Source organism: Pseudochaenichthys georgianus, chromosome 5 (genome assembly GCF_902827115.2).
Source record: "Pseudochaenichthys georgianus chromosome 5, fPseGeo1.2, whole genome shotgun sequence".
Lineage (NCBI taxonomy): Eukaryota > Metazoa > Chordata > Actinopteri > Perciformes > Channichthyidae > Pseudochaenichthys > Pseudochaenichthys georgianus.
In genome coordinates this window covers 981,790-997,315 of record NC_047507.1, presented here as the reverse complement: position 1 = coordinate 997,315, position 15,526 = coordinate 981,790, and the positions used below count along the sequence as shown (strand labels likewise).

General features: G+C 46.6%; 3 protein-coding genes across 3 annotated transcripts in view; 1 reads left to right on the top strand and 2 right to left on the bottom strand.

Moving 5' to 3' along the window:
* Nucleotides 1-7,318, bottom strand: LOC117446831 (cytochrome c oxidase subunit 6C-1-like). Its single transcript, XM_034083290.1, has 4 exons — nt 7,214-7,318; nt 4,059-4,173; nt 330-461; nt 1-125 (listed from the first exon to the last, which is right to left on the bottom strand). The coding sequence occupies exons 2-3, from the start codon at nt 4,161-4,163 to the stop codon at nt 336-338; spliced, it is 231 nt and encodes a 76-aa protein (XP_033939181.1). The 5' UTR covers nt 4,164-4,173; nt 7,214-7,318; the 3' UTR covers nt 1-125; nt 330-335.
* Nucleotides 7,319-10,218: 2,900 nt separating this feature from the next.
* On the top strand, nt 10,219-11,580 carry LOC117446830 (uncharacterized). Its single transcript, XM_071203246.1, has one exon. The coding sequence runs from the start codon at nt 10,219-10,221 to the stop codon at nt 11,578-11,580; it is 1,362 nt and encodes a 453-aa protein (XP_071059347.1).
* Nucleotides 11,581-13,162: 1,582 nt separating this feature from the next.
* The window catches only part of angpt4 (angiopoietin 4), a 64,942-nt gene continuing 62,578 nt past the window's right edge, over nt 13,163-15,526 (bottom strand). Inside the window, exons 9-10 of the mRNA XM_034083284.2 lie at nt 13,875-14,008; nt 13,163-13,463 (exon numbers count right to left, since the gene is read on the bottom strand). Coding sequence (XP_033939175.1) covers nt 13,303-13,463; nt 13,875-14,008 — 295 coding nt within the window. The 3' untranslated portion in view covers nt 13,163-13,302. The remainder of the gene's footprint in view (nt 13,464-13,874; nt 14,009-15,526) is intronic.

Genomic DNA, 15,526 nt, shown 5'->3' with positions numbered 1-15,526 from the left:
TTTTTACATTAATAGAATATTTTATTTAGAGGAACAGAACAGCATAGCGGTGTTCACATCTAAATCAGTAAATAACATCCAAAGAACTTCATCCTCAGAACAGGAAAGAGTGACGGGGAGAAGCGCTGCAGGAAGGAAACAGAAAGCAATCATTAGAGACAAAACATCTGACAATACTGAGAGTTATTATGTTTCTGTACGAGCTACGTTTAATGTTTCCGACAACCCGTAATGTTATATCTAAGTTAAAGAAGATATCCACTGCTCCTGGTACTGGGACGGGTTTACTAAATCCACCGAGACTTTCCTCTTCTTGATAAAACACTCACGTGGTTTTACTCTCCGGTGGGCCGCACGCTCTCGAAGACGCCGGCCTCCCTCATGCTGGTGAACTCTTTGGTGGCGTCGTAATGCTTGTAGAAGTCAGCGTACGCCTGTTTCCTCGGCTCGGTCACTCCGTACTGCCGGGAGACAACGAAGAGAAAAGGTTGCAAAAAGGGCAGAGTCAGAAAAGATCAATTGTTAACATTAAACTTCTAAATTCTGTCCTCAGAGTTTCATTAATACGACGGATTAGATTCCATGAGATTTAGTTGTTTTCCTGCCATTAGTCTGCTAAAGGGTGAGTGGCTCAAGATGCTGATATTGTTCCTTCCAACGTGTCAAAAGAGGAGGCAGGCAGGCTGATCCTTAAGTCAGCATCTTCCTGGTTCCCTCAATAAAAAGCCACTGGGAGTCTCTGTGTCAAACAAACGTTTATGATACTTACACGTTTAGTTCAGCAGGATAATCTCCACATATTAGCACTACTTTAGGATTTCTGAAGTAAGTAGCTAATGTTGGGCTATAAAGGAACTACAGCACGGTCACATGACTTTAGGTCCCCACCGCTAAGCTAAAGGTGGCTAATGTTGGGCTATAAAGGAACTACAGCACGGTCACATGACTTCACGTCACCACCGCTAAGCTAAAGGAGGCTAATGTTGGGCTATAAAGGAACTACAGCACGGTCACATGACTTCACGTCACCACCGCTAAGCTAAAGGAGGCTAATGTTGGGCTATAAAGGACCTACAGCACGGTCACATGACTTTAGGTCCCCACCGCTAAGCTAAAGGTGGCTAATGTTGGGCTATAAAGGAACTACAAGCACGGTCACATGACTTTAGGTCCCCACCGCTAAGCTAAAGGTGGCTAATGTTGGGCTATAAAGGAACTACAGCACGGTCACATGACTTCACGTCACCACCGCTAAGCTAAAGGTGGCTAATGTTGGGCTATAAAGGAACTACAGCACGGTCACATGACTTCACGTCACCACCGCTAAGCTAAAGGAGGCTAATGTTGGGGCTATAAAGGAACTACAGCACGGTCACATGACTTCACGTCACCACCGCTAAGCTAAAGGAGGCTAATGTTGGGCTATAAAGGACCTACAGCACGGTCACATGACTTTAGGTCCCCACCGCTAAGCTAAAGGTGGCTAATGTTGGGCTATAAAAGGAACTACAGTCACGGTCACATGACTTCACGTCACCACCGCTAAGCTAAAGGTGGCTAATGTTGGGCTATAAAGGAACTACAAGCACGGTCACATGACTTCACGTCACCACCGCTAAGCTAAGGAGGCTAATGTTGGGCTATAAAGGAACTACAGCACGGTCACATGACTTCACGTCACCACCGCTAAGCTAAAGGAGGCTAATGTTGGGCTATAAAGGAACTACAGCACGGTCACATGACTTCACGTCACCACCGCTAAGCTAAAGGCGGCTAATGTTGGGCTATAAAGGAACTACAGCACGGTCACATGACTTCACGTCACCACCGCTAAGCTAAAGGCGGCTAATGTTGGGCTATAAAGGAACTACAGCACGGTCACATGACTTCACGTCACCACCGCTAAGCTAAAGGCGGCTAATGTTGGGCTATAAAGGAACTACAGCACGGTCACATGACTTCACGTCACCACTGCTAAGCTAAAGGAGGCTAATGTTGGGCTATAAAGGAACTACAGCACGGTCACATGACTTCATGTCATCACCGCTAAGCTAAAGGCGGCTAATGTTGGGCTATAAAGGAACTACAGCACGGTCACATGACTTCACGTCACCACCCGCTAAGCTAAAGGTGGCTAATGTTGGGCTATAAAGGAACTACAGCAACGGTCACATGACTTCAAGTCACCACCGCTAAGCTAAAGGAGGCTAATGTTGGGCTATAAAGGAACTACAGCACGGTCACATGACTTCACGTCAACACCGCTAAGCTAAAGGTGGCTAATGTTGGGCTATAAAGGAGCTACAGCACGGTCACATGACTTCACGTCACCACCGCTAAGCTAAAGGAGGCTAATGTTGGGCTATAAAGGAACTACAGCACGGTCACATGACTTCACGTCACCACCGCTAAGCTAAAGGAGGCTAATGTTGGGCTATAAAGGAACTACAGCACGGTCACATGACTTCACGTCACCACTGCTAAGCTAAAGGCGGCTAATGTTGGGCTATAAAGGAACTACAGCACGGTCACATGACTTCACGTCACCACTGCTAAGCTAAAGGAGGCTAATGTTGGGCTATAAAGGAACTACAGCACGGTCACATGACTTCACGTCACCACTGCTAAGCTAAAGGAGGCTAATGTTGGGCTATAAAGGAACTACAGCACGGTCACATGACTTCACGTCACCACCGCTAAGCTAAAGGAGGCTAATGTTGGGCTATAAAGGAACTACAGCACGGTCACATGACTTCACGTCACCACCGCTAAGCTAAAGGAGGCTAATGTTGAGCTCTAAAGGAACTACAGCACGGTCACATGACTTCACGTCACCACTGCTAAGCTAAAGGCGGCTAATGTTGGGCTATAAAGGAACTACAGCACGGTCACATGACTTCACGTCACCACCGCTAAGCTAAAGGAGGCTAATGTTGGGCTATAAAGGAACTACAGCACGGTCACATGACTTCACGTCAACACCGCTAAGCTAAAGGTGGCTAATGTTGGGCTATAAAGGAGCTACAGCACGGTCACATGACTTCACGTCACCACCGCTAAGCTAAAGGAGGCTAATGTTGGGCTATAAAGGAACTACAGCACGGTCACATGACTTCACGTCACCACCGCTAAGCTAAAGGTGGCTAATGTTGGGCTATAAAGGAACTACAGCACGGTCACATGACTTCACGTCACCACCGCTAAGCTAAAGGAGGCTAATGTTGGGCTATAAAGGAACTACAAGCACGGTCACATGACTTCACGTCACCACTGCTAAGCTAAAGGTGGCTAATGTTGGGCTATAAAGGAACTACAGCACGGTCACATGACTTCACGTCACCACTGCTAAGCTAAAGGAGGCTAATGTTGGGCTATAAAGGAACTACAGCACGGTCACATGACTTCACGTCACCACCGCTAAGCTAAAGGAGGCTAATGTTGGGCTATAAGGAACTACAGCACGGTCACATGACTTCACGTCACCACCGCTAAGCTAAAGGAGGCTAATGTTGGGCTATAAAGGAACTACAGCACGGTCACATGACTTCACGTCACCACTGCTAAGCTAAAGGCGGCTAATGTTGAGCTATAAAAGGAACTACAGCACGGTCACATGACTTCACGTCACCACCGCTAAGCTAAAGGAGGCTAATGTTGGGCTATAAAGGAACTACAGCACGGTCACTTGACTTCACGCCACCACCGCTAAGCTAAAGGAGGCTAATGTTGAGCTCTAAAGGAACTACAGCACGGTCACATGACTTCACGTCACCACCGCTAAGCTAAAGGAGGCTAATGTTGGGCTATAAAGGAACTACAGCACGGTCACATGACTTCACGTCACCACCGCTAAGCTAAAGGAGGCTAATGTTGGGCTATAAAGGAACTACAGCACGGTCACATGACTTCACGTCACCACCGCTAAGCTAAAGGCGGCTAATGTTGGGCTATAAAGGAACTACAGCACGGTCACATGACTTCAACACTAGGATACAGGAAGTGTTTAATGCTGACTAACTTCTGTGTGTAAATAGTGTCGAGTTAAGGTTCTGTCTCACCTTCCAGCCCACAGCAGCCAGCAAGGACAGAGCGAACGCGATGGGAACGTGAAACCTCAGGCGCTTTGCCAGCAAACCCCTCATCAGAGGCTTTTGCAGAGACATGATGGATCACCTGTGGAGAAAAGAAAAAGTACTTACTCAATATGGTAATGTGTATTTAAAATAGAAAGAACAATAGTGTGTTTACGCAGAGTAAAGACGCATTGAGACCATTCCTTTATACAATACAAGATATTTGGTCAAACGTTTGGTGCACTCTGACTTTATATTTAAGGCAGATACTGAAAACAACATTTGGAAGTTTTTAAAACCTGATGATGAAATATCAGCAGATGGTATTTTTATATAAAAACAAAAAAGGTCTTGACCGCGAGATATACATCTGTGCTGAGATGTGAAGAAACAAGGACACTCATCCGGATACCCGCAGAAACATAGAGTAATCCCAAGAATCCCAGAGTAACTTTAAATCACGGTCTGTAAACGTGTTTCTGCCCGAAGAGTGCGAGCATGGGACGGGGTGTACGAAGTGTAACTGATGTGTTTTACATGCCATCGTCTTCAGCGAATGCCTCTTCATGCTTTCATGATTTCATATTCAGAATGTATTTACTGTCCTCCTCACACAGAGGCATAACAGCATTTCCTTCGCATCTCTAACGGCATTATTAAAAATACACAAATAAATAAAGCAGTGTTTGAAGTAGACGTAGCTGACTGCACGGAGAAGGCACGAAGATTACAGTGAAATAAATGGCAATGAACATATTTGACAGATTATGACATTTTAAAAATATACAAAGCTCCGCAAGTTGAAGAAGAAGATTCAACTTATTGTCATTACGCAGTACAGCTACCATGCAACGAAACGGTTTCTAGACGCGTGTTAGGAGCAGTGGGCTGCCATTATGCACGGCGCCCGGGGAGCAGTGTGGGGAACGGTGCCTTGCTCAGGGACACCTCGGTAGCACTTGGTCTTGCCGGGACTTGAACTGGTGACCTTCCAGCTGCCAAGCCAAGTCCCTATGGACTTCACCACCACCGCCCAGTGAATGTCATCTAGTGATGGGAATTATGGCTCGGTTCCTTTCAAAGAGACGTTTTTTGTAAAGGGGCGGGGTTACTAGGTTTATCTGCGAAGTAATTTAAATTTATTTATCCAGGAATGTCCCATTGAGATACAAGATCTCTTCTTCCAGGGAGTCCTGACCACCAGGATAATGATTGCCTGTATTGCCAGACCTGATGTCAATAATCTGCATTGTAAACGTGACACAAGGTGGCGCTGTATCCATGTCATCATGTCCGTGAATGTGCTTTGAATTCACCCTCTGTATGTGTTCAGTAAATAAAGTTGCCTTGAATGAAATTCACGCAACTCTTAATATCAGATACTGTGTTTTAAGTGGCGATGGAGATTATTTGTTGACCCTGCTTTAAAGGATATGTTGCCTTTACAAATGGTGCGCTTTGTCACCGCCTGGGTTTTGGTTGAAGTGCTGCTGCAGTTTCGCGAAAACACGTCGTCTACCTGTCCTGCACCACTTCTGACTTCTCTCTCGCGTATTAAGACCCACCCCATCTCACGCTGAAACCTACCAATCAGAGTAGGGGCGGGTCTTCACAGAAAACAAAATCAAGCTTTTTAAAAAGGCGAGTGGATGTTGGCAGGCAGGCAGTGCGGACCACCGATTGAACGATAAAAAGAGCGGCTCTCACCGAGCACGACTCGGTTCCCCTCGTTCGCACCAAAGACCGTTCAAAAGAATCGGCTTGTTCGCGACCGACACATCACTAATGTCATCGAGACTCAGAGACAGTTTCACCCCACAGGCCATGAGACTGTTAAACACCAGGACTCTTTAAAGTGCATCCATAACATTCATCCGTTGCATCGATAAAATTATTTATCCAATATTCCATTTGCGTGTATATAGACTCTTCTCGCACTATTTCTATTCTATTTGTATTTACTTGCACATCTCAAAACATTCTCTTGCACTATTTTATCCGTTCTATGTTCTCATATATATATATATATATATATATATATATATATATATATATATATATATATATATATATATATATATATATATATATATTCATGCTGCTCTGTTGGAGGAGCCTGGGACTTCAGTGTTTCATTGACACATCTACACTGTAGCTACCGAGCACACGATGATAAAAACCTTGAATCTAGTTAAGATCGTTTCCATATTCAACAATGTATTAAGAATGCCAATACAGACCTGATACTGGATTGTATTTGTGACATTACGTAGAGAACACAAGGCCAGAAGGTCAGATATCTCAACTCACCTAGAAGAAGCTTATTTTCCAAATTCGGATGCAACTCTTACTTTGTTTAGACATTAAAAGGACTGGACACATTCCTAGAGAATATACATATGTGTCGCCATCACTCACTGCTGCCAAGTCATGTCTGCACTGATCACGTGACCTCTCTCTCTCTGTGAGTTACTTGATTACATGAAAATGACCCCTGTCTCACACCCAGGTGTCACACTGCACATACAATATTACTATAGGACTGCACATGCGTTTTGTCAACGATTATTAGCAGGAAGAGCTAACAGATGTAGCATAGTGAGGGTCATTATAGATAGATTATTTTTGTTAAAGCAGCAGTGTATTCAGGTATTACAATATTCAAAAAGGTGGAATAAAGTATACACATAATACAAATAAGAACAATAAACAGCAAGTATAAACCTGTATGCAGTAGAAGGTCAAAGTAACAATGTCAGAATGGCTTCTTGTTTTGGTACTATGACATGTTAACTCTTTCACAAACATAACAAGCCAACGTTATTATTAAAATGTATTCTTGACTAATATAAAACAGTCATTTTGAGTAACGAACAATCTGTTAGCATTAAGCTAATGTATAGGCATAAGTGACGAGCTTTCGATTAGCATTTATCATTGAAAGGCGTTTAGCATTTAGCATTGAGCTAACAGCAGCACGATGAGCTAAGCTAAACCGGCGAACTGCTTTACAGAGCCAAACGGCAAACATTTAGGAGAAATAGTAACACATAGGAGTGGTTATTCATTTGAAACAGAAACACAATATCATTTTAAATTGATGAAAACATATAAATATTAGTATTTTAAGAGATACTCACAGGTTGGACTCACGACCTTCACACACAAACAGCCTATTCTGCCGGAAGAGAAGCTCTACTGGAGCCGCAGAGGGACACAATTAATTACAGAGAAACGCGAAATCAGAGGGGCAGCTGAGGTCATGGACGTGTGAGATGCGACGGCATTCAGGTGAATAAGTATAAGAAATATTAATCTTGTATTATTTCTAATTTGTCTACTTTCCATCACAGGAGTTACACACATATGTTTAGTTCCTTATGGCAACATAAACCGTTGCTGTAATTAAACAGGTTGCAGTTACACAGAGTGGCCACCAGAGGGAAGCAGAGCACCACTGGGGAGTGAGAACTGCACCGTTTAAATGCTTGTAACAGTGTCCATTATTACACACGGGCTCTATTAGTAATATCAGTATTTGTAGTTGTTCAAGTGTGAATAAACTATATAATAAAAACAGAATAATCCTGATTAGATGTCTGCATATTATTTTCCTTCACAACCCCAAACCTTTATCTCCGCTGCTTTTTAAAATCAAGTGCAGAAATGTCCTTTTTACAGCTATGGGGAATGTCTTAATTAACCATTTAATCTGATAACTGATATTTGTATGCGTTAACAAGTTTTAGTACGAATGTAGAACATGCTGATCTTCTAAACATGTACTTTAAAAAAAATATATATTCGTTTGTAGTTTATTTAGCTAATTTCGAGAAATCAATTTGTGGACAGTTGCATCATGTTGCTTTTATTAATGTCTATTTCATATTCATCATTTTAGATTCGTCTCTTTCTAGCTCTATTGTGACTATCTCTATGTTTGGCTATTTATTCCATGTTTCTTTATATTGTTTGGCATTGGTTAAGCATATCTTCTTAAAAATGACTTCTTCTCTGGGGGTTTAGTTTGAATAAATGCCCTCTGAGTTTATTTATCAATATATGTTTTATAACGATATTTATACATCTCACAAACATAGGTATTTTTAATGAAAGCTGTCAAACAGATACATTTAACACACGCCATCAGTGAACCTTTATGAAATCACTTTGGGAAAGCGGATTAACATTGAGACACTTTATTGTACAACATGCTGCAGACTCTTTACAGCTGGTTGGATGTATTGCTACACACTCAGTGAATAAAAGCCTGAAGACGTGGCATTTATTAGCGTTCTTTTGCAGTATCTTGAAACACAGAACATCAAACAATACACTGAAACAAAGAGAGGAGATTCCTCTGTTGAACCCCACCGCCTGCTGTTCCGTAAAGTGCATTTTAATAAAGTATTCGTCCCTCTGAAAAACTGTATTCATGTTTTCTTTTTTAAAGGAGAATGCTGCATGATAAAAAAACGTGTATAACCAGAACATCTGCCACACACACACACACGCACACACACACACACACACACGCACACGCACACACACATTTCATCTAAACCATCATGCACTTTTTAAGTTTCACAAACCCCTATGACTGTTGTCTAAACAAAACGGTATTTAACTCACAGCGTGCGAAAGATAAACGAGCACAGGAAGCTGGGACACGTCGTTTTTATTCATGCTAGATGCGCGGTCCTCCACTTCGTTCCAGACTTAAATATCTCAACGACTGTTGTGTCAAACATTCATGCTCCTCAGAGGATACACCCTATAGTTCGCGGCTCATCCAGCTATACAACAGAGAGGTGATTGAAGTGTTGATGTGTGGGACCTTGAGTGATGACTGATCCGTCAGAAAGAGTCTCTCCGCTGGCGCTTATGGTTCATTTCCTTAATATTCATTTAACCATAATGTCAAGCTGCACGTCTCACTCATTAGTGTCCTTTTGTTATGTACACGTCTGTTTCATCATTAACATACATCCTTTCTCCAGGCGTCTTCTCAAACGTCCAAGAACCACAATTGTCTTTGAGTTGGAAGAAGAAAGCGTTGCTGATAATCTTCAGAGTTCCAACGTGTGTGAAATATCGACTTGTATACGACACAGCAGTCCTCCGGTTTGCTGCATAACAATAGAGTCAACATGAAAGTTTCAAAGCACTTGAGAGTGAGTAGACTTCTCTCCTCCAAGCTCTTTCTATCAGAAGTGTCCTAGTCCTACAGTCAAGTTCATATGAGCATACTTTGAAACAGTTCAGGTTATGTTTCTTCTTCTGTGTGCACGTTGTGCGCAGTCAGACAGAAACATTCTGGTCACATGGTTAAAGGCTTTCAGACAACACTTCAATGCAGCTTTCCTTCATGCTCACTTCGAGGGTGGAGAATGCGTCTGGTTTGTACAATCTTCAAAAGCTGCTTTTACTCACCTCTCGATGATGACCTCTGAGTGGGGTAAAGCCGATCCCTAATGTCCCTAGTGGCCGTACACTAGTACTACAACTTCAGTGTCAGTCCAACATTGACTTACATTGGGAAAGAGAGTCTGTAAATCAGCTGTAGGTTTTTTTTTATCACTATTATTTAAATATTAGGTCCTATAATTGTATACGTGCTTAAAGCATTATCCATTCCTGTGAGCCGAAACTGACGGGAAGCAGCGGCTGAGAAGAAATGTCCAAATGCTTTGAATGTTTCTTGTATAACAGTTTCATTCCCTTATTTCTGTTCAAATCAAATATCTATATATAAGGAGAGGCGATTCGCAGAATACTTTGGATGAAAAAACCTTCCAACTTGTTTTTCAGCCCGAGGCATCGAGGAGACAGAAGGTAATATATCCAGCAAGACTTTGGGAAACATAAATCTGAGGCGGAGGGGTTTTAACATCATGGCTGTAAATCTGAGGGATAGTCCGGGTTGTACCATGTTGGAGCCGAGGGGTGTTTTTTTAGAAGTTTAACATCACAAGAGATGCATTTTTGGATGCTTTTGGGTCGTAGTATTGCAGACGAGGAAGGATGATGTAGGGTCGTACCATCATGGAGGTGGAGGGGGGATGTTAGAAGTCGTAGGGGCGTACCATCAAGGAGCTGGAGGGGGGATGTTAGAATTCGTGGGGCGTGCCATCATGGAGGTGGGATGACAGAAGTCGTAGGTGCGTACCATCAAGGAGGTGGAGGGGGGATGTCAGAAGTCGTAGGTGCGTACCATCAAGGAGGTGGAGGGGTGATGTTAGAAGTCGTTGGAGCGTACCATCATGGAGGTGGAGGGGTGGTGTCAGAAGTCGTAGGGGCATACCATCATGGAGGTGGAGGGGTGATGTTAGAAGTCGTAGGGGTGTACCATCATGGAGGTGGAGGGGTGATGTTAGAAGTCGTAGGGGCGTACCATCATGGAGGTGGAGGGGTGGTGTCAGAAGTCGTAGGTGCGTACCATCAAGGAGGTGGAGGGGTGATGTTAGAAGTCGTAGGGGTGTACCATCATGGAGGTGGAGGGGTGATGTTAGAAGTCGTAGGGGCGTACCATCATGGAGGTGGAGGGGTGATGTTAGAAGTCGTAGGGGTGTACCATCATGGAGGTGGAGGGGTGATGTTAGAAGTCGTAGGGGCGTACCATCATGGAGGTGGAGGGGTGGTGTCAGAAGTCGTAGGTGCATACCATCATGGAGGTGGAGGGGGGATGTCAGAAGTCGTAGGTGCGTACCATCATGGAGGTGGAGGGGTGGTGTCAGAAGTCGTAGGGGTGTACCATCAAGGAGGTGGAGGGGTGATGTTAGAAGTCGTTGGAGCGTACCATCATGGAGGTGGAGGGGTGGTGTCAGAAGTCGTAGGTGCGTACCATCAAGGAGGTGGAGGGGTGGTGTCAGAAGTCGTAGGGGCATACCATCATGGAGGTGGAGGGGTGGTGTCAGAAGTCGTAGGTGCGTACCATCATGGAGGTGGAGGGGTGGTGTCAGAAGTCGTAGGGGTGTACCATCAAGGAGGTGGAGGGGTGATGTTAGAAGTCGTTGGAGCGTACCATCATGGAGGTGGAGGGGTGGTGTCAGAAGTCGTAGGGGCATACCATCATGGAGGTGGAGGGGGGATGTCAGAAGTCGTAGGTGCGTACCATCAAGGAGGTGGAGGGGTGATGTTAGAAGTCGTTGGAGCGTACCATCATGGAGGTGGAGGGGTGGTGTCAGAAGTCGTAGGGGCATACCATCATGGAGGTGGAGGGGTGATGTTAGAAGTCGTAGGGGTGTACCATCATGGAGGTGGAGGGGTGATGTTAGAAGTCGTAGGGGCGTACCATCATGGAGGTGGAGGGGTGGTGTCAGAAGTCGTAGGTGCGTACCATCAAGGAGGTGGAGGGGTGGTGTCAGAAGTCGTAGGGGCATACCATCATGGAGGTGGAGGGGTGATGTTAGAAGTCGTAGGGGTGTACCATCATGGAGGTGGAGGGGGGATGTTAGAAGTCGTAGGGGCATACCATCATGGAGGTGGAGGGGAGGTGGGATGTTAGAAGTCGTAGGGGCATACCATCATGGAGGTGGAGGGGGGATGTTAGAAGTCGTAGGGGCATACCATCATGGAGGTGGAGGGGAGGTGGGATGTTAGAAGTCGTAGGGGCGTACCATCATGGAGGTGGAGGGGGGATGTTAGAAGTCGTAGGGGCGTACCATCATGGAGGTGGCGGGGGGATGTTAGAAGTCGTAGGGGCGTACCATCATGGAGGTGGAGGGGGGATGTCAGAAGTCGTAGGTGCGTACCATCAAGGAGCTGGAGGGGGGATGTTAGAAGTCGTAGGGGCGTACCATCATGGAAGTGGAGGGGTGATGTTAGAATTCGTGGGGCGTGCCATCATGGAGGTGGGATGACAGAAGTCGTAGGTGCGTACCATCAAGGAGGTGGAGGGGGGATGTCAGAAGTCGTAGGTGCGTACCATCAAGGAGGTGGAGGGGGGATGTTAGAAGTCGTAGGGGCGTACCATCATGGAGGTGGAGGGGGGATGTTAGAAGTCGTAGTAGCGTACCATCATGGAGGTGGGATGTCAGAAGTCGTAGGTTCGTACCATCAAGGAGGTGTAGGGGGGATGTTAGAAGTCGTAGGGGCGTACCATCATGGAGGTGGAGGGGAGGTGGGATGTTAGAAGTCGTAGGGGCGTACCATCATGGAGGTGGAGGGGAGGTGGGATGTTAGAAGTCGTAAGGGCGTAGCATCATGGAGGTGGAGGGGTGATGTCAGAAGTCGTAGGGGCGTACCATCATGGAGGTGGAGGGGAGGTGGGATGTTAGAAGTCGTAGGGGCGTACCATCATGGAGGTGGAGGGGAGGTGGGATGTTAGAAGTCGTAAGGGCGTAGCATCATGGAGGTGGAGGGGTGATGTCAGAAGTCGTAGGGGCGTACCATCATGGAGGTGGAGGGGGGATGTTAGAAGTCGTAGGGGCGTACCATCATGGAGGTGAAGGGGTGATGTTAGAAGTCGTGGGGCGTGCCATCATGGAGGTGGAGGGGTGATGTTAGAAGTCGTAGGGGCGTACCATCATGGAGGTGGAGGGGAGGTGGGATGTTAGAAGTCGTAAGGGCGTACCATCATGGAGGTGGAGGGGTGATGTCAGAAGTCGTAGGGGCGTACCATCATGGAGGTGGAGGGGTGATGTCAGAAGTCGTAGGGGCGTACCATCATGGAGGTGGAGGGGGGATGTTAGAAGTCGTAAGGGCGTACCATCATGGAGGTGAAGGGGTGATGTTAGAAGTCGTAGGGGTGTACCATCATGGAGGTGGCGGGGGGATGTTAGAAGTCGTAGGTGCGTACCATCATGGAGGTGGCGGGGGGATGTTAGAAGTCGTAGGGGCGTACCATCATGGAGGTGGCGGGGGGATGTTAGAAGTCGTAGGGGCGTACCATCATGGAGGTGGCGGGGGGATGTTAGAAGTCGTAGGGGCGTACCATCATGGAGGTGAAGGGGTGATGCTAGAAGTCGTAGGGGCGTACCATCATGGAGGTGGCGGGGGGATGTTAGAAGTCGTAGGGGCGTACCATCATGGAGGTGGCGGGGGGATGTTAGAAGTCGTAGGGGCGTACCATCATGGAGGTGGCGGGGGGATGTTAGAAGTCGTAGGGGCGTACCATCATGGAGGTGAAGGGGTGATGCTAGAAGTCGTAGGGGCGTACCATCATGGAGGTGGCGGGGGGATGTTAGATGTCGTAGGGGCGTACCATCATGGAGGTGGCGGCGGGATGTTAGAAGTCGTAGGGGCGTACCATCATGGAGGTGGACTGCAGGGAGTAGCTCGGCCCTCTGAAGTGATGCCACTTGATGCCGTTGAGCTTCCTGATGTTGTGGCCGACGGTGTAATAAATCCCGTTCAGGTTGGAGAAACCACAGGCGTCAAACCACCAGCCTGAGGGGGAGAGGGGAGGGTCTTTATACCAGAGAAATATCACCTTAAAGGTCCCTATCATACTGTTCTTCATCAATATATATAATATAGCACAGGTCTCAGATATATACAGAGCCTGTCTCTGATTGGCTGAAACACCAAACAGATCATTGCAGCATTACCCATAATCCCCTCTGTTTCAGCGCTGTTTCCAAAGTGCTGATTCTCTGTCTGTTACTTTAGATGAAAATAAGGAGCCCCTCCCCACGCCCCTCTGAGAGACATTTGGTTACAAAGAACTCAATGGAGCTCTAGAGGAGACTCAGGTGATAAGGGGGGGGGGGGGGGGGGTACCTTGTTGCTGATTGGCTAATGGCTACAGAAGACAACACATCGTTATGACAATGGCCAAGGAGAGAGGAGAGTTGTTACCTCCGGTCAGCATCAGGGCACACTTGCAGTGGTCACAGTTGTCGTGGTCCTGGTCTCTGGTGCTGAACCCGGTCCCATGGGGGGTCAAACTGCTCTGCCCCCCCGCTGTGCCACTGTACCCTCGCAGATACAACCTGAGGGGGGAGGAGAGGAGGCAAGGTGGAGAGGAGAGGAAGAAAGGACACATGGACAATAAGCGGGTGTAGTGTGTGTGGGACCTTTATGGATCATGATGGAAATGGCTGCTGTACATAAATACAAGTGTGAGGTGTAAATAGTACAACAACAGTAATTGACAGAATATTGAAAACAAATATTCCCCTATGTACATTCCTTAATGGTACTTCAGCACTTGAGCGAATGTTCACCAGTTTAATTCCCAGCACCAGGAGCAGTGGGCAGCTTCCGGGAGCAGTGGGAGTGGGGGATTGCCCGGTGCCTTGCTCAATGGCCTAACGGCAGAGGGGAACTGGGACCCGGCGGCCCCACTGACTGAGCCTCTGCCGGACTCCGACATGCTTCTGCTCATTGGTTCAAAGATAACTTGCTGTGCTGCTATCACTGGTTGGATCAGAACCAGGTCAGAACCAACCTGTCGGATCAACCATCAACCAATGAGAGCCTTCAGAGGGAATACAAGATGGACGTGGAGGGGTGATGTTAGAAGTCGTTAGTCGTAGTGTGTGTGTGTGTGTGTGTTTATGTGTGTGTGTGGGGTGTGTGTTTGTGTGTGTGGGGGGGGTGTGTATGTTTATGTGTGTGTGTGGGGTGTGGGGGGGGGTGTGTATGTTTGTGTGTGGGGTGTGTGTTTGTGTGTGTGTGTGTGGGGGGAGTGTATGTGTTTATGTGTGTGGGTGTGTGTGTGGGGGTGTGTGTGTGTGTGTTAATGTGTGTGTGTGGGGGTGTTTGTGTGTGTGTGTGTGGGGGGGAGTGTATGTGTTTATGTGTGTGTGTGTTTATGTGTGTGTTTGTGTGTGTGTGTGTGTGTGTGTGGTTTGTTTGTTTGTGTGTGTGTGGTGGGGGGGTGTGTTTATGTGTGTGTTAATGTGTGTGTGTGTGTGTTTTTTGGGGTGTGTGTGTGTTTTTGTATTTGGGTTTTTGTGTGTGTGTGTTTGTTTGTGTTGTGTGTGCGTGAATGTGTGTTTTGTGTGTTTTGTGTGTGTGTGTGTGTGTGCGTTTTTTGTTTTTTGTGTGTGTTGTGGTTAGTGTGTGTGTGTTAATATGTGTGTGTTGGTTTGTGTGTGTTTGCGTGTGTGGTGTGTGTGTGTGTGTGTGTGTGTGTGTGTGAGTGTGTGTGTGTTAATGTGTGTGTGTGTGTGTGTGTGTCCCAATGTCTCCTTTAAAAGTCGTGGCTCCAGCACGTTGGTGCTCTCTCCCTATAGACACCCGCTTTTAAAAAACTACCAACGACCCGTCGTTTCCATTGGCTTCAGTCTCTGCGTGTTCTGTTGGCTTCAGTCTCTGCGTGTTCTGTTGGCTTCAGTCCCTGCGTGTTCTGTTGGCTTCAGTCTCTGCGTGTTCTGTTGGCTTCAGTCTCTGCGTGTTCCGTTGGCTTCAGTCTCTGCGTGTTCTGTTGGCTTCAGTCCCTGCGTGTTCTGTTGGCTTCAGTCTCTGCGTGTTCTGTTGGCTTCAGTCTCTGCATGTTCCATTGG